This window comes from Melitaea cinxia, chromosome 20 (genome assembly GCF_905220565.1).
Source record: "Melitaea cinxia chromosome 20, ilMelCinx1.1, whole genome shotgun sequence".
NCBI classification, from domain to species: Eukaryota; Metazoa; Arthropoda; class Insecta; order Lepidoptera; family Nymphalidae; genus Melitaea; species Melitaea cinxia.
In genome coordinates this window covers 12138292-12162691 of record NC_059413.1, presented here as the reverse complement: position 1 = coordinate 12162691, position 24400 = coordinate 12138292, and the positions used below count along the sequence as shown (strand labels likewise).

At 32.6% G+C, this 24400-nt stretch overlaps 1 protein-coding gene across 1 annotated transcript in view; it reads right to left on the bottom strand.

The window, feature by feature from the left end:
* The window catches only part of LOC123663344 (RNA-binding protein 12), a 30940-nt gene extending 13015 nt beyond the window's left edge, over nucleotides 1-17925 (bottom strand). Inside the window, exons 1-2 of the mRNA XM_045598034.1 lie at nucleotides 17715-17925; nucleotides 17095-17252 (exon numbers count right to left, since the gene is read on the bottom strand). Coding sequence (XP_045453990.1) covers nucleotides 17095-17237 — 143 coding nt within the window. The 5' untranslated portion in view covers nucleotides 17238-17252; nucleotides 17715-17925. The remainder of the gene's footprint in view (nucleotides 1-17094; nucleotides 17253-17714) is intronic.
* Nucleotides 17926-24400: the final 6475 nt, after the last annotated feature.

The following is a 24400-nucleotide window of genomic DNA, read 5'->3' as shown; positions in this document are numbered from 1 at the left end:
AAAAAAAGAAGCAGAAAAGAATAAAAAATACTCTCAATCTTTATATATAATAATATTCCTTTAACTTGGCTAGTTAGCCAGATTAAACTTATCAACACTATTTTATAAATACATATATTTAGGACGATAAAAATAATTAAATGATATATAATTGGGTTAAGTTGTAATGCAAGACAAACTTGGGCCTGAAATGATAATATCACTTTTGTCTTATTGTATAAGTAGTTTGTATTTTTAAACTTACTACTCTACAATTGGTGTAAAGCGTTTTAACATTTTTATGTACCGTAAAATTGGGTTAAAAGGCACGATTTCGAAGACAGCACGATAATTTTTCTATAATAACTTTGAAAACAGAAGCACTAATTTAGTATTTCCCTTTTCCGTCTGCTTACATTTTACAATTTTAAGAAAAAGTTATAAAATATATTTTTGTACAAAAGGATTTTAAACCAAATATAGGTTGTCCCCATTCTTACTTAAACCGGGGTGAACTGGAAACTAATTTTGTAAAGTAAACATTAACGGTCTTACTTATAAAAATCTCGCTAAGCAATACTTAGCCACCGCTTAGTTAAACCGCTCTTAAGCTACAAATCCATGTTTAACTTTTGTTTACTTATAAACGTTGATTAGCTGTTACTTAGTTAAGAAACAAACAAAGAATGATAAATTTTTTTTCTAACAAACACACGCAAGTAAGTAGATCAAACGTCACAATATAACAGCTGATTTATGTGAAATCCGCCATCTTGCCGCTTAGCAGGAGTTAAACTATGCCTCGGCAGTGTTAAAATTTGACGGCTATTTAAACACTACTTAACGACTTCTTAACGCTAAATAGTGTTTATAAGTGAGGTTTTTGCTAATCCGTTGCTAAGCAATTGATTAAAAATTAAGAAACGTTTATAAGTAAGACCGTAAGACTTTTGTAGACATGAAGCAAGTTTTGAGTCACTAAAAAACTAACTCGAGTAGGTGTCATTCTAGGTTCAATATAGATACCTTTTTGTTGCAAATTTTTAACTAGTTTGGCGTTACTAAGTCAAATGAATAAATAAAATTAATATTAATAATTTCGAAGGTTTTTGTACTTTAATGAAAATCATTCAAATTCCTGGTTTCATCCCTATTGATTTCACAACAATTATTAACCCCGTTTTACGGTACTGCTTTATTTGATATCGATACATAGTTTTAATTTTATAAACAATTTTTTATGGTTTTGGTGTTTTGGGGCGACTGATGAGCGACACTTCGTATTTTCTACATATTCAGAAGAAAGTATTATACACCTCTGCCTGCAGTCAGTTTCAGACGATGGTCAGTCTCACTTAACACATTTCATCGATCACGACGGGATGAATCTGCTCGCTTTCCGCACCACCGTGTCCATTACACGCATGCGTCAGGTAGTTTTTGTCGCATTTAAAAATAAATAATAACTACTAATTCCGTAAACCGTAACAAAATTATGAATCCAGCACGATACAAGAACTAGGCGATTTGTAGTCTATCGTCAACAGCAAAGTAACAGTAGTGAAAGCTCCAGTTTAGGAAAGGCTTAAGATTCCAACGTGTTTTGGACCGTATGATTGCTTAAATAAATAACGGTAGTGGGTGTGATGGTTATTTGAAGCGAATAGGTAGTAAAGAATATAGACGAGTGGTTTTTAAATTAACAAGTTTTCTGAAATTCCTGATGTTTCTTGTGTAGATAAAACATTATTACATATATAATCACGTCTCTTTCCCGTAGGGATAGGCAGAGACCACTTCTTTCCACTTGCTACGATCATTACATACTTCTTTCGCTTCGTCCACTTTCATTATTCCCTTCATACATGCTCTTCGGTTTAGAGTACTCTTGACCAGGCCTTTTTTCAAGACTTGTTTGGTCTCGGAACTTCCGCCTAGGTCTACTCCTTCCAACCCTTCCATTTACACTCGCCTTATACACTTTTTTCGTCAATCGTTCTTCACTCATTCTCTCGACATGACCATACCATCTGAGCATATCTTTCTCAATTTTTGTCACTACATCTTCTTTCAGACCACAACGTTTTCTTATCTCACTATTTCTTATCCTGTCACTCAGTTTAACTCCTATCATACTTCTTAACGGTCTCATCTCAACTGCGTTTATTCTGCTTTCATGTTTCTTCTGCCATACCCAACTTTCACTTCCGTACATGAATGTCGGAACCAACACCCCCTCATGCATAGCCAAACGAGCCTTGTTGCCGAGCAAAGCTCCATTCACCCTGTTTCCTGCATTCACTCTTCTTTCAATATCACTCTCACACTTTCCATCTCTTGTAAACTTTGAACCCAGATACACAAACTAATTACCTGTTCAATTTGTTCACCTCCAATCACGATATTGCAGTCTGTCACTGCCTCATCTCTTTTAAACACCATCACTTTCGTCTTCTTTACATTGATCTTCATTCCCTTTCTTACAAAAGCTCCAATCATAGCAGTTACCATCTACTGCAACTCCTCCGCCGAAGGCGCAAGTAATACTTGGTCATCAGCATAAAGATGACATTTGACGAGTAACTCATTCATTCTCAACCCACTTTCATTATCTTTTAAATCTTTCAAACAATTGTTTGTTTCATGAACAGATTAAACAGCCACGGTGACGCTACACAATACACATCCTGTCTCACAGCTTTTTCGATATTAAACCATTCAGTGTATGCCCCGTTTATCCTCACACAAGCACTAGAATCCCTATAAAGAGATTGCAATGCTCGTATGAGGACACTGCTCACACCATTCACGGACAATGCTGACCACAATTCATTCCTCATCACTCTACAACATTATTATAGCTATTTTTAGTGATTTATTATTTTTCTTATGAGTTACTTTTATCTATACTAAAGGAAGAAAATCGGCCAAGTGCGAGTCAGACTCGCGCACGAAGGGTTCCGTACCATTGACTAAACTAAGTACACATAAATGTTCTGTAAAATATTGAATTGTTAAAAAAACTAAATATTTTGTGGATATTTCAAGCGTTTACCTAGTGTTGATTTTAATATCTGGCAAAAAGCGGCAAAAATCACCTTTGTTGTATGAGAGCCACCTCTATTTCTTTTTTTTATAATCTTATTATTAGTCAATATACAATTATGTATTTTGTGAATATTTCAAGTGCCTACCTGTTACCACTTATTGATATCGAACAAAATAGACAAAAAAATCGTTTTTGTTGTATGGGAGTCCCCCTTTAATGTAATTAATATTAATTTGTGAAAATTTAACTGTCTAGCAATCGCGGGTCTTGAGATACAGCCTGGTGACCGACGGACGAACGGACAGACAGCGAGGTCTTAGTAATAGGATCCCGTTTTTACCCTTTGAGTACGGAACCCTAAAAAGAACATTATTTAAATTTAGGTATGTACTCATTTATCATATAATCAAATGTTATATTAACCAACCTTGGTCAATAATCTCTACTAACTACCCACTAGGTTTCAGCGGCTAAGTAACTAGGTCACCTCGGTTTATTTATTTACGTAAAACAAGCGTACGATTCATCTGATGATAAACGATCACCGTAGCTTATAGACGTCTGCAACACCAGAATCACTGCACGCGAATTGCCGACCCTATCGACGATTTCCCAACAGGAGCTCTGGTCACCTTATTCACCAGCACAACCTTATTCACCAGCACAACCTTATTCACCAACACATAACCGCGTGAAAGCAGTATTATTCAGGTGTGATCTGCTGTAAGGTCGAGATACTTCCCCAGTCGGACTGCTCTAAATTTGAGCAGGTCTGTCTGTTTGTTCCGGTTAATGTCTGAAACGAATGGACCGATTTTGACCGAGACTTTCACTGGCAAATAGCTGATGTAAATTTATTTTATTTTTATTTTTTTATAACTGTGAACTGAACAATAATTATTATGTTAAATTCCACGCGGATGAAGTCGCTGGCACAGCTAGTTTTCCAATAATTCAAGTTAGCCTTGAATCCATATTATATGTATCTATAGTTAGGCATAGTTAGTCCACCATATTAGATTGAGAGCGACAAACTACGAACACAACACTACGCCGCTATAGTGTCACGCGATCACAAATAATATTGGGTGCGTTTCACCTAGGGCCAGCAACGCCATCGATTACGACCGCTGAAATTACCGTTCCACCAAAGCAAAAAACGCTGCGGGCGTTATACTTGTAGGTGAATTTTATACGTAGAACATATACTTGGGCGCTGTCAGGTATCAGCTGTGTGCTCGCAATATGGCGGCATGGTGAAAACATGCAGCTGTGGGGGTTAGGAGTGAATATTTCGCGAGAATTGGAGCAAAACTTAATTCAACATGGATTGCCGGGAATTTATCGTTGCGTTTTTGCAGAATCGAATGAGAGAACGTTTACAATTTGACATTGACATTTGTTTTTTAAAAGTCCCGCCAAGTTTTGATGAAAGCCAACTTTTTGCCAAACAACCCACCTACATTTTGTGGGCAATGTGGTCGCGAACATTGACGTCATCTATGACGTCGAGCGATCGCTCGCGACGACCACGTGTCTTAGGTTGGAACGATAACTGGGCGTCGCGGACCTTTAGTGGAACGTGGCCATTATATGTAGCTAGCCACACGATCTGCCCGCTGGTTTCGAGAATGGGCCTGCGTTCCCCGCTACGCTCCCGCGCCGCCGCCGCCGCCACCTCGCTACTCGCAAAATTCGAGGCAGCGGCCTTACGAAACATACCAAAATTAAATAGCTTTTACAATCCTGCAAATGCAAACTATTTCTTAGACTTTTTAAAGGTATTGGCTGTTTAGTGTCATGTCCAGATAGCTGCAGTTGAAGTCGCCATCATGTATCAGCACTAATGTGGTCGCTCAGGACGGACGTTCGCAACTTCGAAACAGAAAGAGCCCATCCTACAAATATATTAACTGCGAAAGTTTGTGAACATGAATGTTTATTAAACTTTTACAACTCAACTTATTGTAATGATATTTAGTAGGTAGTTATCTGAAGTTCCAGAATAACTAACAGGCTACTTTTTGAAGTAAAACTTCTTAACGCACGCTTGACTGGAGGAGTATGCTGGTGAATGCGTGACGAGAGCGTTACGTGTAATCGGGCGAGGCGAACGAGTTGAGATATAAGTTAGGTGAAGCTAAAGAAGTTTTACTTCAGTTGTGTGATCTAAAGCACACTCTTTTTTTATCATGACATTCCAACGAGATTGAAATTTATCTAGGTGAAACGGCGAGGCGCAGCTCGTCCCTTATACATTTATTATGTCAAAATTTTATCGAAATTAAAAAACGTTTCTCATTTTTAATACTCGTCTGGATACACTTTCTGCTACTCGTTCACATTTATAGCTAATTTAGTACATATTCTAAAATAATAAGAATCATCGTATACTACTGCATTTTAATTCAAGAAAGACAAAGATAAGAAGTTTTTGAAAGAAGAAATATAAAGTAAAGCCCTAAGGTATCCGTACTTCTTGAGAGGACCGTGATCTTTGATTGTATTGTCAATTGAGTCTAAAATCAATACTACGCTTAGCGGGTGCTTTCTCTAATTCTAAATATATGTTTCATTATGCGAAATTTTCCACATTTTAGAAAAGAAAAACACATCTGCTTTAAGCTACTGCGTGTTAATAATAATTCCGAGCAAGTTACAGTTTTAACTAATCAAAATTTACAAGGTTACTTTAAAAAAGCTGAGATTATTGATTGATCTTATTCGTGATATTGAGATCACAAAAATAGCATAATTTCACACATATTTAATGAGAAGTTTGAGAAAATTATGCATTGCTTATTATTTTATTAATCAAAAATACAACCCTCTTCCTTTTTTGAAATTCGGTTACAAATGTTGTTGGCTGTAGTTTGTTAGCAAAAGGTAGGAAGAGGAAATTTCCAAAGACGCAACGGTTTACACAACTAAGGATATCCATATCTGCTTCCCGGTAGGCTCCATAGATTTATGTTCTTCGAAAACGAAATTGCAAAAGTTTTAGGTAATAATGTAGGACGTAGCGTTTGTATTAATGATCTCTTAGATATCGTGTTGCGTGTAAACGATTAAAGTGTACATGTTGACAGATTATTACTTAGTCATTTCATATTCTACTAATCGATAGCAATTAGGTTCGAGCAAATTCAAAGAAAACATTCATATTAATCTTTTTTAATTTAAACAAATTTCTTGTTTTACGATTTTTTTGGTAACCCAAATTAATCAGTACCTATTAATTTTATAGGCCATTGAATAATATTTAATGTACTATTTCATAAAATAAAAAACTAATTATTTAATCATATCGTTAACCCTAATTATGACCGAAATAAATATACACTTTATATCGTCATTAGTTTCCGCTACTGTCGTATTAATCATCAATAGATTAAATGCCAATCAAAAAATTCTCATAAATGATGTATACGTAGAAATATTACACCTATTTCGTTAATTATATTATATTAATCATTATTACAATATTTGTATTAACGAGGTCCTTTTCTTGGGTCAGTTAGATTTGCAATGAAAGGTCAAACCTTTTTTCTATTGACATAAATTATTATTCTTTGGTTGGTCATTTGGTTGTATTGGTGGCAACACTGAGTGTACATGTCATAATAACTTCTCCCAATTATTTTATTTATTTTTGATAAATTTTGTATATTTAAAATAACTAGCTTAGTTTAAATAAGTAGTAATTTACTCGAAGTGCCAAATTTGTAATAAGTATTCATAAAAGGAATACCCAAAAGATAAATTGTGTTCGTCGGCTGTCATCGTACAGGTAACGAACTCGAGATTTAAATTGTATCTTTGTCATTGTAATTTCTTTCCTTGATCTTTTCATAGATTGTTGAGTATAATACATTGTCCACACAACCTGTACATACGTTAGAGATTGTTACATTTATCTAAATTCTTAAACATAAAAAATAAAAATGATGACTCGTGGATCCAAGGCGCGCCAGGCGGAGGAACAACTCCAGCTGGCGCTCCAGGAGCTAAAGACATACAGGGTACAGTGTGAGCAATTACTAAGGGAGAGAGACGAAAATGAGAAGGAGTTGGAGAAGATTTTCAAAAAAAATACAGAATTAAAAAAACAAATGTCACAAATGTATACTGAATATACTAATGTAAAAAATGAAAATGAAAATCTTCTCAAAATAGTCAATGGGTTTGACCAGTGCAGAGATGAGTATGAGGAAACCCTCAAATTCAACAGTGAATTGAAACATCAGCTGCATGAGGCAAATAAACAAGTTATTCAGCTTAAAAATATAAACCATAGTCTAACAGCCTCTCAAACCCAGTGTCTATACAATGAATTGGTTGAAAACGCACCAAACTTAGTGTCTTCTGTCTCAAACTTGAAAAATAATATTAGTGTAATAGATTTAACCAGTGATGACTCGAACACTACCATCCCTATGCCAAGTAAAAATAAATTAAAAAAATATATCAAAATTAATAAACTCATCAAAAAATGTCACAAATTCTTAAAAACAAAAAATATTTATAAAAAGTATAATAATATTTGTAAAGAGAAAATAGAAATTAAAACAAAAATGATATCATACTGTCAAGAAATTAATATATTAAAAAAAGACTATGAGGCGGATGTTAGCTCACTGCAGTCTGAGATTGGAAATTTAAAGCATAGTTTAGAAATATTAACATCTAAATACAGTACTGCTCAGAAAGAAATTGCTGAACACATATCTGCCATGGATGACCTGGTGAAACTTGGCAACAATAACCTCGAGCGTTTTGACTCTTTTATTAATTATCATAATTGCGAATGCCACATTTCAGCCTCCGGTCCAACAGGGCAGATAGATACTAGCTTAACTAGTGAATCCCTTACTCGGCCTGCGGGGACTCACACCGACCCCAAATATTATAATGTACAACTACCTGTACATTCCATATCTATTCCTGAGGAAAAAAATAAAATAAAAATTTACAGTGATGAGTTAGGAAAAGGTATGGGAGTATTATTGAGTGATTTTTGTGTGGGCCAGCGAGTAATCAATCATTGCATGCCCGGAGCCACTTATAATCAAATAGTAAATAGCATTTTGAGTGAGGCTCACTGTCCCAACACAACTATTATTTTATTAATTGGGAGAAGGGGTAATGTAAACAAACACCTAATGGAAAACATTTTAAATAGATTGAATCAGTTAAATATAAATAAAATTTTATTGTTTACACTACCTTATTTAGCTAAATTGCCACAGGAAAATAGGTTAAGATATGACATTAATAATCTAATGCACACAATAACTACTTGTAAGTATTTAAATGTAAATATTAAAAAAAGTAACAAAATTGATGTTATTGACATAAATAATTTATGGAACAATAATAATTATATGTTGACATATAGTAGGCTGAGCCTACCATTTTTCTTTAAACGACAGATAGCATCTGTGCTATCATATTATATACAAACAGACATAGCCAATAATCTGGTTACTTTGATATCTGCTCATATTGAGCAAAACTGTAATATGACATTTTCTGACGTGGAATCCGTTCCAAATAATAATTTAAATTAATTATTAAGACAACAGAGGAAACCTCTAGCATATTAATAATCCATGACATTAAATCAGATAAATGTCATAATAATTTGGTAAGGAAAGCCCACAGTTGTAAAAATTTATATACTGTAAACCTGGTGCACCAAAATATACAGGGCATGCTAGGTAAAGATCTTGAACTGGAGTTATTTATGAATGGTGAAAATATCAATATTTTATGTTTAACAGAACACTGGCTCTCTATTTCCCAGTCCATATTTAACTTCAGCGGTCACCAGGTAGCTAGTATGTTCAACAGAGAAAAAGCTATACGCGGTGGCTCTTTAATAATTGTAAGTAAACTTTTTAAATATAAAGAACGTAAAGACATTGTGAGCCTCTCTGTTGAGCAAACTATTGAATTAGCCTGCGTAGAGCTTGAGCACTTCATTGTTGTATGCGTATACAGACCTCCTAGTGGGTTATATGAGTACTTTGAGAAAGTATTGGAAGAAGTTTTGTTAAAATCAAATAATTCTAATAAGGCTATTGTTGTATGTGGGGATTTTAATATTGATTTATTAGATAATTCTAATATAAGTCTGAGATTTAAGTCTATGCTTCTATCATATAACCTACATAACTTATTTACTGAACCCACTAGAATCACTGCTACTAGTGCTACATGTATTGACAACATATTTACAAACTGTAAACCTTATTCTAAAGCTATTATTAATAAGTTAAGCTCAGACCATTGTGGCCAGTTAGCTTCCTTTTCTTATTCTTTAAATGTCAACAAAAATATTTTAAAAAAGACCTTTGTACCTATAAGTGCTACACGTGTGGAGAAGTTTAGAGGTAGTATTGTGGCAAAACTTCCTTATTTATCATACATTAATGACCCTAACTACTTATATAACTCTTTATTTAAATTAGTAAAAACTGAATTTTCTACAATATTCACTTCAAAAACAGTCAATTCAGGGGGTCTCTTGACATTTGGTGAATGGGCAACTACTGGCATATATAAGAGCAGGCAAAGGCTTTATGAATTGTACAGTGAAAAAGCCTATAATCATAGTGTATCGTTTGCTTCTTTTGTAAGTGCCTACTCAAAAATGTTTAGAAGAGTATGTTCCATGGCAAAATCCTTGTATATTAAAGACAAAATAAGAAATGCGCATAATAAAATTAAAATGACATGGAACATAATTGCTTGTGAAAGTGGAAGAGTCACAGATCGCAGCTTCGATTTTAAGTTAAATGTCAATGATAAATTTGTTACCTCAGACCGAGAAGTTGCATCTGAGTTTGAAAAATTTTTCACTGACATTCCGCTTTCTACAACGCAATCACTTAATTCGTCTCCAGGCATTGCCGAATTTTTGCTAAAGAAAAACGTTAAAGAATGTAATGTAATATTTACATTTAAACCTGTAAACCCCAAAGATATAATAATAGCCTTCAGAAGCCTGGACGTCAAGAAAACAGCTGATCTATGGGGTTTATCTGTAAAAGTCGTTAGTTCGATAATTGATGTTGTCGCACCTCATCTAGCTACTATATTTAATGGCTGTATAGAACATGGTGTGTTTCCTGATCTAATGAAACACAGTAAAGTAATTCCTATTTTTAAATCAGGCAGTACCCTAGATCCTAATAATTTCAGACCAATTTCAGTACTCCCAACATTTAGTAAAATTTTTGAAAAAATCATCCTCGGGCAAATGTTATCGCATTTTAATGCACACAATCTACTACATAAGAAACAGTTTGGTTTTACAAAAGGTCGCTCCACAACAGATGCTAGTGTTGAGCTAATTAAAAATATTTTTGAGGCATGGGAGAGGTCGCAGGATGCTCTTGGGATATTCTGTGACTTATCCAAGGCCTTTGATTGTGTGCACCATGAGACGTTGATCAGGAAACTGCATCATTATGGGATTAGAGATAAGGCACTCGACCTCCTGAATTCCTATTTGAATAATAGAATACAGAGGGTTGATATAAATGGTAAGAGATCTCCTGGGGCTCCTCTGGATATGGGGGTTCCACAGGGCTCTATCCTTGGCCCATTTCTCTTCCTTATTTACATAAATGATTTGCCATTTTTTGTACAGGACAAGCATGAGATAGTATTGTTCGCTGATGACACTTCACTTATTTTTAAGGTGAAACGTAATTTACTTATATACGACGATGTAAACGATGCTCTCTCAAAGGTTGTCTACTGGTTTGATTCAAATAATTTATTATTAAATAAAAAAAAAACAAAATTAATAAAATTCACGACACCTAATGTTAAACTTGTTGATAATGGTGTAGAATTGGGAGGAGAGATGTTAAAACCGGTGGAGTCCACTAAATTCCTAGGCATCACTATAGATTCGAAATTGCGGTGGGATCTTCATATTGAGGGGATAGCGAATAGGCTCAGCTCTGCAGCGTTCGCGGTTAAAAAAATTAGACTTATTACTGACGTAGATACAGCTCGCGTAGTATATTTTAGTTATTTCCATAGCATTATGTCATATGGAATCTTATTATGGGGAAATGCAGCTACTGTCAATACTATTTTTGTCCTGCAGAAAAGAGCTATTCGTGCAATTTATAGTTTAGGCCCTAGAGTATCATTAAGAGATAAGTTTAAAGAAATAAAAATATTGACTGTTGCTTCTCAATATGTGTACGAAAATGTTATGTATGTTCATAAAAATATACACGAATTTCCCAGGAATTGCGACATGCATAGCATTAATACTAGGAACAAACATAAACTTGCAGTGCCTGTAACTCGCTTACGCCGAGTCAGTAATTCCTTTTATGGACAATGTATACGCTTATACAACAGGCTCCCAGAAAACGTTCAAAAAGCTTCTATTGCTAAATTTAAAAAAATTGTGAAAAAACGATTGTGTAGTAAAGGATATTATTCGATTAATGATTTTCTAGAAGACAGTACGCCTTGGGAATGATGTGATCGCTTCCAGGCTATTTCAACTTATAAAATTATTGTTCAATTCGATTTGCTTTGGGAAAAAAAAAAAAAAAACATTACTGTAAAAAAAAAAAAATATGATATTAGTCCCGCTGAGTTTCTTCCGCCAGTTCTTCTCAGGTCAGAGGCTTCTTCTTTCCGAACTGGTAGTAGACTCATGACGTTCAGTAAGAAATTGTAATAATTTTATGCTGAATAAAATATTTTGAATTTGAATTTGAATTTGAATTCTATTGGAATTGCACAAAAACAAAGATTTTATTTGCTAAATGTTGCAACATATATAATCCACTCAGGAGTTACCTTTACTTAGCTACTGCCAGCGACTTCGTCTGCGTTAAGAGTTACTTGAAAAAACAAAATACCCGATTTTGAAACATTATTCATTAGTGCTCCGCTCCTAGTGATCTTAACGTGATGATATATAGCCTACAGCCTTCCTCAATAAATGGGCTATCTAACACGGAAATAATTTTTCAAATCGGACCAGTAGTTCCTAAGATTAGCGCGTTCAAACAAACAAACTCTTCAGCTTTATTATATTAGTATAGATTTAGATTTCTAGACTTTCACTTAATTTAAAAACAATCTAACATTACCCTAGAGCCCTGTGTTAGAAATAGCTTAAAACTTGCTTCTGCTCAGCTCCTGTTGCATATAGTAATATAAATCTCAAATTTGACGTTGTTTAAGGCTAGTCCTTTTGTATATGCGTGTAGTCTGTCATATTATTTGAAATTAATTATAAGTTTTGTATACAACACATTTAAAGCAATAATAACTTCATAGTCTTGCACCACTATTTTGTATGGTGTATTACGTGGCCATAGCAATTGCGCTAGTGGTTGTAGATCCCGTTCCCGTACATGATAAATATCTATGTATGATCCATATATGTTGCTTTATTCTGAAAATTTGTAATGTATAGTTTAGGTATCCCTAACAGAGGATTTTGACGATGCGCTGGTGTTCATGGGTTTGATCTCCATTCGTGTCAATATTTGTATAGCCAAAACAGACATTTGCTTGGTCTATGATTTGTGTATTGTGTGTGTCTGGACTAGGGTTACCAGATCGAATGACCCTATTATCGGGAGAAACAAAAAAAAATCAAATTTAAGATAATATATTAAAAACCACAACATTTAACGTTATTGTTACATAGTCCGCTACCGATACCAATATTTATGTAGGTAAATAAATATAAACAAAAAATATATATATTTTCTCATTAATCTCATTAATCATCTTATTTTTGCTTTCCATATGTATTTTGTGTTACTTTTCACAGATTTTACCATTTACGGCGTTTTTTCACCTCAAAATAGGGTCAAATTATTACCTCTGCTTTTATTAAATCCATAGATTGTTTAGTAACCTAAACACTTTTCCATAATAAGCATTGACAGCACGAAATACGTATTATTATTTTTTAACTCATTGCACCTACTATAGAGCCATATTTTGTTATTAGACATATTCATTTTTCCTTCCCGGAGATGATTTTAAATTAAATGTTTCTTTTAAATAACAATAATAGTTTTAAAATTCATCATTATTGATGTCATTAGAAATGTTCAATTTTTCTACTAGATCCAAGAGCTCAATTCCATGAGAAACAAAGTCTTCTTTTTTTGAAAATTGGGAGAGTCTTTTATATAAGAAGTTCTCACTGAAAACAAATCGTTCTTCTAAATATTTAATAGCTTGTTTAAAAAAATTGCTCTGCTTCTTTACACAATTGATACTTTTCAGCATTGGAGGCTCTAATTGATATGGATCTGTTCTTACTGCCGTAGAATTTATCTTGCATTCGGCCTTTAAGCTGGCTAGTAGCTTTCTCATTACAGCATCTTTATACAACTAGGTCGGCAAACAAGGGTACGGCTCACCTAATGGTAAGCGAATACCGTAGTTTATAAACCGTTGCAACACCAGAAGCATCGCAAGCGTGTAGCCGACCCTACCCTCAATCGTCCCCAGGAGCTCTGGTCACCTTACTCACGACAGAAACACAATACTGCTTGAAATCAGAATTATTTAGATGTCATCTTCTGTAAGGTCGAGGTACTTTCCCAGTCGGGCTGCTCCAGATTTTGAGGAAGATATTTCCTGCTGTGCTCTACCTCAGTTGCATAACAACATGCTAATACTGGCAGAAAGCCGAGCGGTAACGTATCATTCGACGAAAATTCGGAACTTAAATTATTACTTTCTAAACGGAAGTTGTTTTTCAGCAGATTTTTTTCTTTGTCGGGAGTCGGGAAGTATTCAAAAATTCGGGAGAATCCCTCTAAATCCCGACCATCTGGCAACCCTAGTCTAAACCCCCCTAAAACACGAGAAAAATCGTAGTAGAGGATCATTGAGTGTGAGGCGTTCATTTATTTATTCACATTCTAGTAGGATCTAAGAGTTTGTTTATTTATTGTGTACCATATTTAAATATTTTGTCGTACAATACAATTATTGTATACAGAAGACGGGCTTATGGTTACTAAAGTTTCTACCACCCTTGTGTGTGTGCAAGCAGAATTATGTTCTATAGATATAATGTTATGTTATATTGATTGATGTTGATATAATTTTTAACAATATGGAAAGGACAAAAACGTCCATATAACTTAAATATTCGTTTTAGAACATGCTTGCCTTTGAAAAGTTTTTTCTGCCAAGGTTTTTAATCAGTTTTTGAATTTATTTCATACTAACAATAATAATCAACATGTTTCTATGTATATTTTCTAAGTATACTAGATGACCCAATTGAACTTTTTTTTTTTTGTCAACTGTCAAGCATGTAAAGTTTAGTCTTAAGTCTCCTGAAATTTTTGGAACTTTTCATTTGGAAAGAATATAGAAGATTAAAAGTATTAGAAAACTTTTTAAAAGATGAGTGAAATCAGTAAATTCGTCCTTAAGGTACGAAGGCGATTAAAGGAAATAGTGATTCAGTTACATAGATATTATAATATTAGAATTTCATTAGTTTATCTATACAAATAAATAAAATTGGAGTGTCTGTTTGTAATATTAAAATAACAGCTTTTTACTAAATGCATATGGTCCACGGTATTCACGGTACATAAACCAAAATAACATTTTTTACAATTTTTGTCTGTCTGCCTGTTTGTTCTGGCTAATCTGTGAAACGGCTAGACCGATTTTGACGGGACTTTCACTGGCAGATAGCTGATGTAGTAAGGAGTAACTTAGGCTACTTTTATTTTAGAAATTTATTTATTTATAACTATGTGAACTGAACAATAACTTTTTTGTTAAATTCCATGCGGATGAAATCGTGGGCACTTGTAAATTAAAACTTTCCTAATAAAGATGATTAATATTTGATAATTAATTGTAACATTAATATTTAAGTCTTGTATTTTACATGTGTGATATTTTTGACAGTACATGAATCGTTGGTTATTAATCTTTTAGCCATAATGGATTATTGGACAATGTCTGTTTATGTCAGACCACAGATTGTTAGGGCGTAAAACGTGAACGTTACTTATGGTAAATAAGTATATTTAGCGTAACCATAATGAATTTGGTGGGTGTATGTAGGTAACATACGAAATTTGTTCTTTTACTGTCGATCTTTGTTTATAATAAATAATAATTGAAAACAAGGAAACAAAACAAGAAAATAAATGAGGCTATTGAGATTCATTCGTTCACTCCGCATCCCGCTTTAGTAGTCTGTACTACTTAAAGTACATTCAGAGAACAGTTAAAATCCACTAACATGAATAGTCCATATCAAGGGTGTAAAAATAATAGTCAAATAAATTAGCGAAAGATGATATTTCTTATATATAAAATACACAATAAGTTTTAAAAAGTCGTCGTTAGAATTGTGTTGTATGACCCATATCTGTATTATACTTACCAAAGTGGCTTAAAAAGGTGTCGTTAAAATATATACACATAGATTTTATAATTTGTGACAAAGAGGTTACCCTACTTTAGGTATTTTACATAGACTGATATTTATGTAAAAAAGTGTAACATTTAAGGCTTCAGTTTTAGCCTTTTTATCAACCATTTGTCTGAATATATTTAATCACAGTGCCCTAAACTCTTTGTGTATCGATATCCTTACAAAAATCCAACTTACCTTTAAGACTACATAGTTAAATCACATTTCATTGATCACAGATTGCAGAGGTATTTTAAAATATCTGATTATACAAAATGCTAATAATATATTAACACATCAAGTACCAGTTTTTAAGTAAATATCTCCTAATTGTTTAGTACTATACATTGAAAAATATCTAATGATGATTTATTCTTTTCTTTGATATTACATGGTACTATCAGCTTATGATAGAAATATATTACTGTTACAACTAAGGGAACATCCATTAATTACGTGAGCTATTTTTACATCAGTTTAGATCCCTCTCACCCTTAGGTGAGATTTGCCTGGAACCCCCTCCCAAAATAATAAGCCGTTCATGTATACTATAGTTAAATTAAATTGAATAAAATTCAAAGCAAGAACAGATTTACACTTTTTTTTTTAATTTTTACTTATAACCCATGGAGACTTGTGTACATTTTCACGTAATTTTATATCTTTTGAAGTTGAGGTGAGGTTTTCGATTAACCCCCCCACTCTGTTTAATGAGATTTGGTAAGATTTGATTGGATCCCTTCCCCCATTCTTAGCTCACGTAATTAATGGATGTCCCCTAAGACAATTGCTAAATATATTTACGCTTGGGAAAGTTTAGTTTTTTTTTTTTTTTTCATTTTACAGAATCGATACTTTTTGGTGGCTGTACTTCTTTAAATAATTTTATATGTGGAATAAAGACAGTTTCTTTATTTGTTAATTCTTAAAAATTAAAAAATTTTGACACTTAAAACTAATTACTAAACATTAAGATAATTCAGATAATTTGCTATAACAGTCGGCTGTTACCTTTTTACCTTGCTGTTGTGTTATGTATAACAGAAGCATTAAGTTGCTTACTTCAGGAACAGAGGACCGTGTGTATTGTGTAGATAGTACTGGTAATATATTTTTTTTTAACATTATAAATGAAAACATTTCAAAGAAATATTACTTATTGTTTATGGTTATTACATATTCTTTATATATATTTTTTATATCACTAGGTAGGCGATTACCGTAGCTTATAGGCACCTGTAACACCAGAAGCATCGCGAGCGCGTTGCCGACCCAATCCCCCCAGGAGTATATATTTATATAATTCAGAGATTATATAGGAGTCCATCACGGACAAACAACGTGACGCGTAAGTTATAGATATTAAGAATAATAGGCATACATTTATAGTTATTTAATTGCCTTTGTAAAACACTAAGGTATAATTCTGTTGAAGGTGACAGTATATGAATCGGTGGTTCTTACCCTTTAAGCCATAATTATTTAACAATGTTTGTTTTACGTCAGACCACAGACTGTTAGGGTGAAAACATGAGGTACTTATGGTAAATAAGTACATTTAGCCGTAGAGATATAAAGTATATTTAGATCTAGAGATCATATCTACCTGAAGGCGATGAAAGCATCGCCCAGCTCGCCTCCTACGATGTGCACACCTCCCTCTGGGATCGATAGACCCCGAAAATAGTTCCTAATGTCTAGGGCATTAGCAGACCATGGCAGGTTTTGAAGTCTGATGATGACGCTCATGTTTACCAGTGATACCTGGAAAAAAGTATCCTTATATAAATATAAAGTTCTCAACTTTAGTAAAAATTCAGACTGATTCTTTTGTATTATCTCTGATTCTTTAGTGTTATATCACCTAACAATGCACCTCTTATGTTATTTATAAATATATACTTAAATTGTTTAGCGTATTTTATACAGCTAGGATATCATACAAATAAACACTAATTTTAAAAAATGTGTTTTTTTACCATGTTTTTATAAGTTTGAAATTTGGTTATGTTTAACGTTTTTTAATTTATATCACAATTTCAACTTGTTACAAAGTTTGCGCCATGTACTTCAAAAATTTTTCGGTTTCAATGTTTAAATATCCTTAAAAAACTTATTTTTGAATCAAATATTAACAAAAGAAGCTTAATACTAAGGCTATTGCGTGAGAAAATTATTTTACAAGGAAGGATAACAAATAGAAAGTTCACTTTTAGTTGCACTTACCAATAAGAACTCTGAAAAAATTATCTGACACTAGATTTTACAAATAATGCGACATTTTAAGGCACAATCCAGTCACAAATAAATCAATTAGCACGAACAAATAACTAAAATCATCAATCCAAGCTAACATGAAAACAAAATGGCGGCAGATAATTGACAATATCACACAGTAACGCTAACGATTCGACGTGCCGTCAAAACTACCACACAGATAAGTAACAAATATTTGAATAAGGCGTCCGACACTTGTCAGTCAGTCACTCGATAACTCCATAAATTAAATTATTAATAAAATAATTATATTTTTTTAATATTAAATTTCATAATAAAATAAAATTAAATTTTATTTGCATGACCTTAACTTATTATGTATTATATCGTATCAGTTTTGGTTTTTATTGTATTCATTTTATATTGTTGAATTAATAAATTTGATTAATGTATTTTATTCATAATTTTTATTGCAGTATAAATTTCATTGTGTCAAATCAAATTATATTGTATTAATTTTAATCTTAATTTATATGGCCATTTTATAATTTGTAGTACCAATTTTAATTTTATCATAATTTTTAATTTTGCTACTTAATTTTAATTTGATTATTATATTCTTAAATTTATTGTAATAATTTAATTTTCATTGATTTAATTCTATAAGTATCTATTTTACGTGTTTTTGTAATGAAATACTGTCATGTAAGCTGTGTCTATAATTGAGGTAACACTAAATCGTTTTGTACCCTTTGCTGATGATTATACATTATAGTGAATTTGTTAGTGTCTACCTTGTTGGCGCATTATTATCTATACATATAATAAAATGGCAGGAAAGTCAAAACTGTACATTGATTATTTTTTTAAAAGAATACTTGGAGTGTGCTCTACAATCGATACCGAAGCCAAAAATAATGTTTTTAGAATTTTTGTCTGTTTGTCTGTTTGCTATCACCTACCGGGAACGAGCAGTGAACCTCAACGCATTCTGTAATAACGTGTAATCTAACGACGCATATTTGAATGTGGTTGTTATTATGTTAATATCCACGCTATTTAAGCTAGCTTCACACTATAAAAATCACGAAATATAAGTAACTAAGCCGATAAACATAATTAAATGAATATAAGTAGACAAGACAATTTTAAAGCACCGCCATCTATGAAATTTTTCTGTAGATATGAAATGTAAAGAAGAAACGGGTAAATGAATGTTATTTTAAAAGGTATAATAGTAGGTATTTTTGGTACTGTATAGTGTTCACGCAGACGACGTGACGGGCAGCAGCTAGTATATAAATAAATGAATAAATAAATTATTATGCGTTTGGCAGGTGGCATAGATATTGAGCGCTCAGTTACAGAGTGCGAATCACTTTGCGCATCGTGCAGAGGTTGCAAACAGGATAGTTCTAGTACTTATTAATAAATGAAACATAAGTATTTAGACCTCTTTAAATATCTATTTTATCATTTCGTAATAGGTAAATTGAAGTCGTAACAAACAAGCCATTAACACCTTTGGAGCAAGGGATATGACTCAATCATGAAGGGGCGCACGAGTGATAGTTTCAGATGCAAAGTGAGATTGTGACCAATCATTGTACGACAATATGATTACCGCGCTCTTTCAGAATCACTTCTACCACCAAAGAGACCCAAAATTCGTTTCTGTGTAGGTGGAAGTTTCGCGCTCAGTATCTATGCCGATAGCTGTTAGCATTGATATAAAACCCACCTAGCCCTACTTTTGCTTTGTACAACATGGAGTGGCGTTATATAAATTATAGTAAATGATAAAGTACATATACTATAGCTGTCATAATACTGACATAATTTTATTAAAACATTGATATACTTTTGAGTGCATTTGTTATGAAATATTTGAGGAAGTTGCTGGTGATTGTGACTAATTTTTAAGAGTTTGTTAGTATTTAGCACCAATGAAAGCCAGTATCCTAAAGAAGAAGAAATTAAAAAAGGAATTGTCCTTGCTTAATTGTTTGTAAGACGTGTATTTCTTGAAACGGTATAATATATTGTTAATGGTGAATGCATTACCTTTTTTAGAAAAACAACACATGTTAAGCATGATCTTCAGAATCATATTTACTACAAAAGATTAAAAGAATAATAATTATCGAAACGAGATGGCATCCATTCCGAAATTAACTATAATAAATACAGCTTTTTTTCTTTTTGTATTTATTTAACAAATGCTATTTTAGTTGTTAGTAGCTACGAATACCTTTCAATGTGATTAAGATTAGTGGAAGTGAGTACATAATTAATAGATTTTTCTCGCTCTCTAACTTTACGGTTTGGGGCTAATCACGCAAAAACATTGAGTTTTGAGTATCTACTGATGCAAATGAGTGTTTGTTTTATTAATGAATAGTCTTTTATCTAGTTCCTCAATAAAAGTGATTAAAATTTGTATTGATACGTAAGACTAAACTTGGGAATATAAACTTAAAATTTGTTAATTTAATGACTTTAAGTCTTTTGATTTTGCCACCGTATAAACTTTTCGATTGAACAATTACTGATGAACAATTTCTATTGATTTGATAATTTAAAAGAATTATCAAATCAATAACAGAGAACATAATATTAGGAGTGGTTTGTATTTTTCTATTTTTAAACTACAGTACTACAAAAATATAAATACATGCATACATATATTGATAAGATTATTATTTTATAAATACCTTCATTTTGCAAAACAAAATAGATCACCAATAAAAGAAGAACATCATGATAGATCACCAATAGATTATTAACATCACTACGCACGTCCTAGTCGTCGAAGAAACAAAACTATACTGTCTTTGATAAAATGTCAAGCAATGGACTCACAGGGTCCAGGTTGTACCGTCTAGTCATAAATGCTAACTTTCTCTTTAATTTTTATATACGTTTAAACAATACATCTTTTGTTTCTTTTCATATTATGCTCAAGGTATGGGCACACAATTGCTTGTCAGCATTAACAAAAGTCGTATCTTCGAAGGACTCTTAAGTCCTTAGTTAAAACTGTTTTTATGTTTATTTTAGGATCCTTTTTAAAAAAGTCACCTTACAGACCATTAAACAAAGAGACATGAATAGCTTATAAAACAATAATACAAAGAAGCTTTGTTTCTACAAAACTTTAACCAAAACTACCTGTATCCACAACTTCTTTTGCAACGGTCGTCCCATTCGTTGGGCTTGTAACATATTTTTGTTTAAATTCATTCAGCAGTTTTAGCGTGTTACATTATTATAAATACATACTTGTGCTATTTACATGTTTCATTAATTCGATTGTACTGAGTATACAAAATTCTTTCAGTTTCATTTGTCATGTTAAAAATAATGTTTTATTATAAGTATTTGTAGTTTTTTACGTATATGTAGATTACTAGGAAATTGAATTGTTCCAGATAAGCCTGCGAAGAAACGTCATAAAATAACTATTGTATGCCTTCCGCAATTTGCCAATGTACGGTAACCATCGATGTTGTTTACGCTCAATAATGTTTGATTATATTACAGTACTTTTTTAAAACTTCTTTACGCACACTTGATTTGGGGAGTAAAATAGTAACAGAATGTTTGTTAAACTTTCAGAACTAAATTGATTGTAATGATAGTTGGTATTCCAGAATAAGAAACAGGCTACTTTTTGAATTAAAACTCCTTTACGCACACTTGACTGTAGGAGTAAGCTGGTGAATGCGTGACAAGAGCGTTACGAAAAGTATGATCGGGCGACGTGAATGGAAGTTGAGAAGGAGATATAAGTTAATAAAAATAGAAAGAGAGAGAGAGAGAGTTACGTTTCGTAAGCTTTACTTTAGTTATGTGGTCTAAAACACACTCATTTCATTTTTTAACCGATTTCAAACAAAGGAGGAGATTACTCAATTCGACCGTATATATATATATATATTTTATGTATGCTCGGGGATAACTCCGTCGTTTATGAACCGATTTTGATAATTATTTTTTTGTTGGAAAGGAGATATCCCTAGTTTGGTACCATGATAAGGAAACCAGGATCTGATGATGGGATCCCAGGGAAATCGAGGAAAACACTCGAAAATCCGCATAAATTTTTACTGGGTGTACCGATTTTAATGATTTTTAATTTAATCGAAAGCCGATGCTTATCATGTGGTAACATTTAAATTTCATCGAGGTCTGATTACAACTTTTTGAGTAATCTTTGATAATGCGTATTTACTTGACTATTTTTTCATCTACCTACGTCGTAATACTTGTCGATATAATTGAAGTCGGTTTGTCTTCGTTTGCCTACAAACACAATTATGTTTATTATATTTGTAAACTATTGATAATATATGTTAGAGAGCGCCCATAAATTACGTGAAGTGTTTTTTTTTAATTTTCTGTCCCTCCCCCCCCCTGGTGAGATGTTGTGAAATTTTATTCAACCCCCTCCCCTATCCCCCAATCTCACGTGAAATTTTTAAATCTTGATCTCCTGACGCGAAAACAAAGGGTGGGCTACACTTACCATAAATTCAGATTAAATTGAGCTATTTTATATAAAACAAATATGGTGGTTTGACAGTCAGTAGATGTTTAACGTGGAAGTATAAATGAAATTATTTTCTTTCGAACGAATTAGTGAATGATCTTAATCGTATTACGATTAAGGTTAAGATTAAATCTTAAGCATATACAATCTGGATTAAATGGGCCAAAATAGTATCATTCTTTTTTGTTTCAATTAGGAAAAAAATTGCGTGATATTTGCTGAGCCCCCCCCTCTCCAACGTAAGATTAGATGAGATTTGACTCGACACTCTCCGCCTTTAAACATCTCACGTATTTTATGAACGCCCCCTTATAAGACGGACGATGAATAATTTCTTTTGCTACTAAGCTTTTAAACTTACTGAATTATATCGTCAATTCCTACTTATGTATATCGTACTAAGCTTGTCAACAATGTTGATGTCGATTTTCAACAGTATTTTGTTTCAGTAATTTTAAGCAAAGTAGTAAAGGTAAAATGAATTAGTCATATGTTTTAGTATACTCAACAAAATTATATAAGATATTATTCCTTCTCCTACGTGGAGAAAGAGGTCTATACCCAGCAGTGGGATGTTCAGACTGAATCAACATCAGTTATTCATAATAATTACTCTAATTATATATTTTACGACACTATTTTGTTTCGAACGACGTTAAACGAAACGTTAATGTGTTACTGGCAGATAATTCCTAAACTAAACTGTAGTAAAAAATTAAAAAAAAAAAAACAAACATTCTCTCATACTGTTCCGTTGTTGGTTGGCGGACAATTACTTCGCAATCAGTAACAATAATTGCTGTAAAACTTCTACCCCGAGAAAAAATAATTGTATATTATATATACAAATAAATAAAATTTCCGTGTCTGTTTGTAATATTAAAATAAACACTTTTCAATAAATGCATATGGATATATACACGGTAAATATACCAAAATAACATTTTTTACAATTTTCGTGTCAGTCTGTCTGTCTGTTTGTTCCCGCTAATCTCTGAAATGGCTAGACTGATTTTGATGAGACTTTCGCTGGCAGATAACTGATGTAATGAGGAGTAAATTAGGCTACTTTCATTTTAGAAGTTTATTTAATTTATAACTCTGCGAACTGAAAAATAGCTTTTTTGTTACATTCCACGCGGATGAAGTCGCGAGCACAGGTTATCATATATTTATATTTAAATAAAAATAGGTTTTATATAATTAGATTTGAATAATGGCCAAATATAATCATATTTTATTATATGTATATAAAGCGGTACTCCGCTTTATATACATATAATACACGACGATTGCTGTCGGGTTCTTGTATTTATGTTTAATGGCTAGCTATATTATTAACTAATTTTGTACTAAAATACAGTATATCTATTATTTTGGAAAAGACTAACTGCAGAGTTTCTAGCCGATCCTTCTCTGTAGAATCTACATTACGAATCGGTGGTAGCATTACTTTTACAAAAATAAAAATTATTTTGAAAGTTTTAATTTGTAAAATGACGATTCCAAAGTGCTCATGGAATAAATTGGTTTTGATTTTGGTTTCGAGTGTGAATCAATCTCGCGAGTAGGAATCGAACCCGCAACTGCCAGGGTGTACGTTTGAGTGATGGGAAAAACGACTTCAATGTTAAAAAATTTAAGTGTAAGCCTTTTTATTGTTCTTACTTCAGTATTTAATTTGTCTGAACTTTTTGCAAAAAAAGTGTAAAGAAAGTTCGGGCAAAAGTTTAGTAAGTACGTGTATTTATTTCTGTGGGTTAATTAGAGATGCTTGATATTACAAGCAAGAAAAGCCATATTCCAAAACTAAGGGGATTTTGGTAAGATATTTATGTATCGGAAACAATGGCACTGTTTATTTTGTCATAAATCATTTATTAATTGTAGTATACAACAACATTCTCCAAATATTGTGTTTGACTATTGACTTCATTCACGACAAACTAATAAATCACTAGTTCAATAAAGAATAATATCTTTACGCTATTTTTTCTGGACACCACACCATTGTCTATCCTGCATAAAGAGCCTTATTCAACTTTTTCTTTCTTTGACTAATATTATACGATGACTGTATACAAAAAAAAAAAATGAAATAAATGGTCTATAAAAAATAAAATTGCAATCATTTATGGAAATA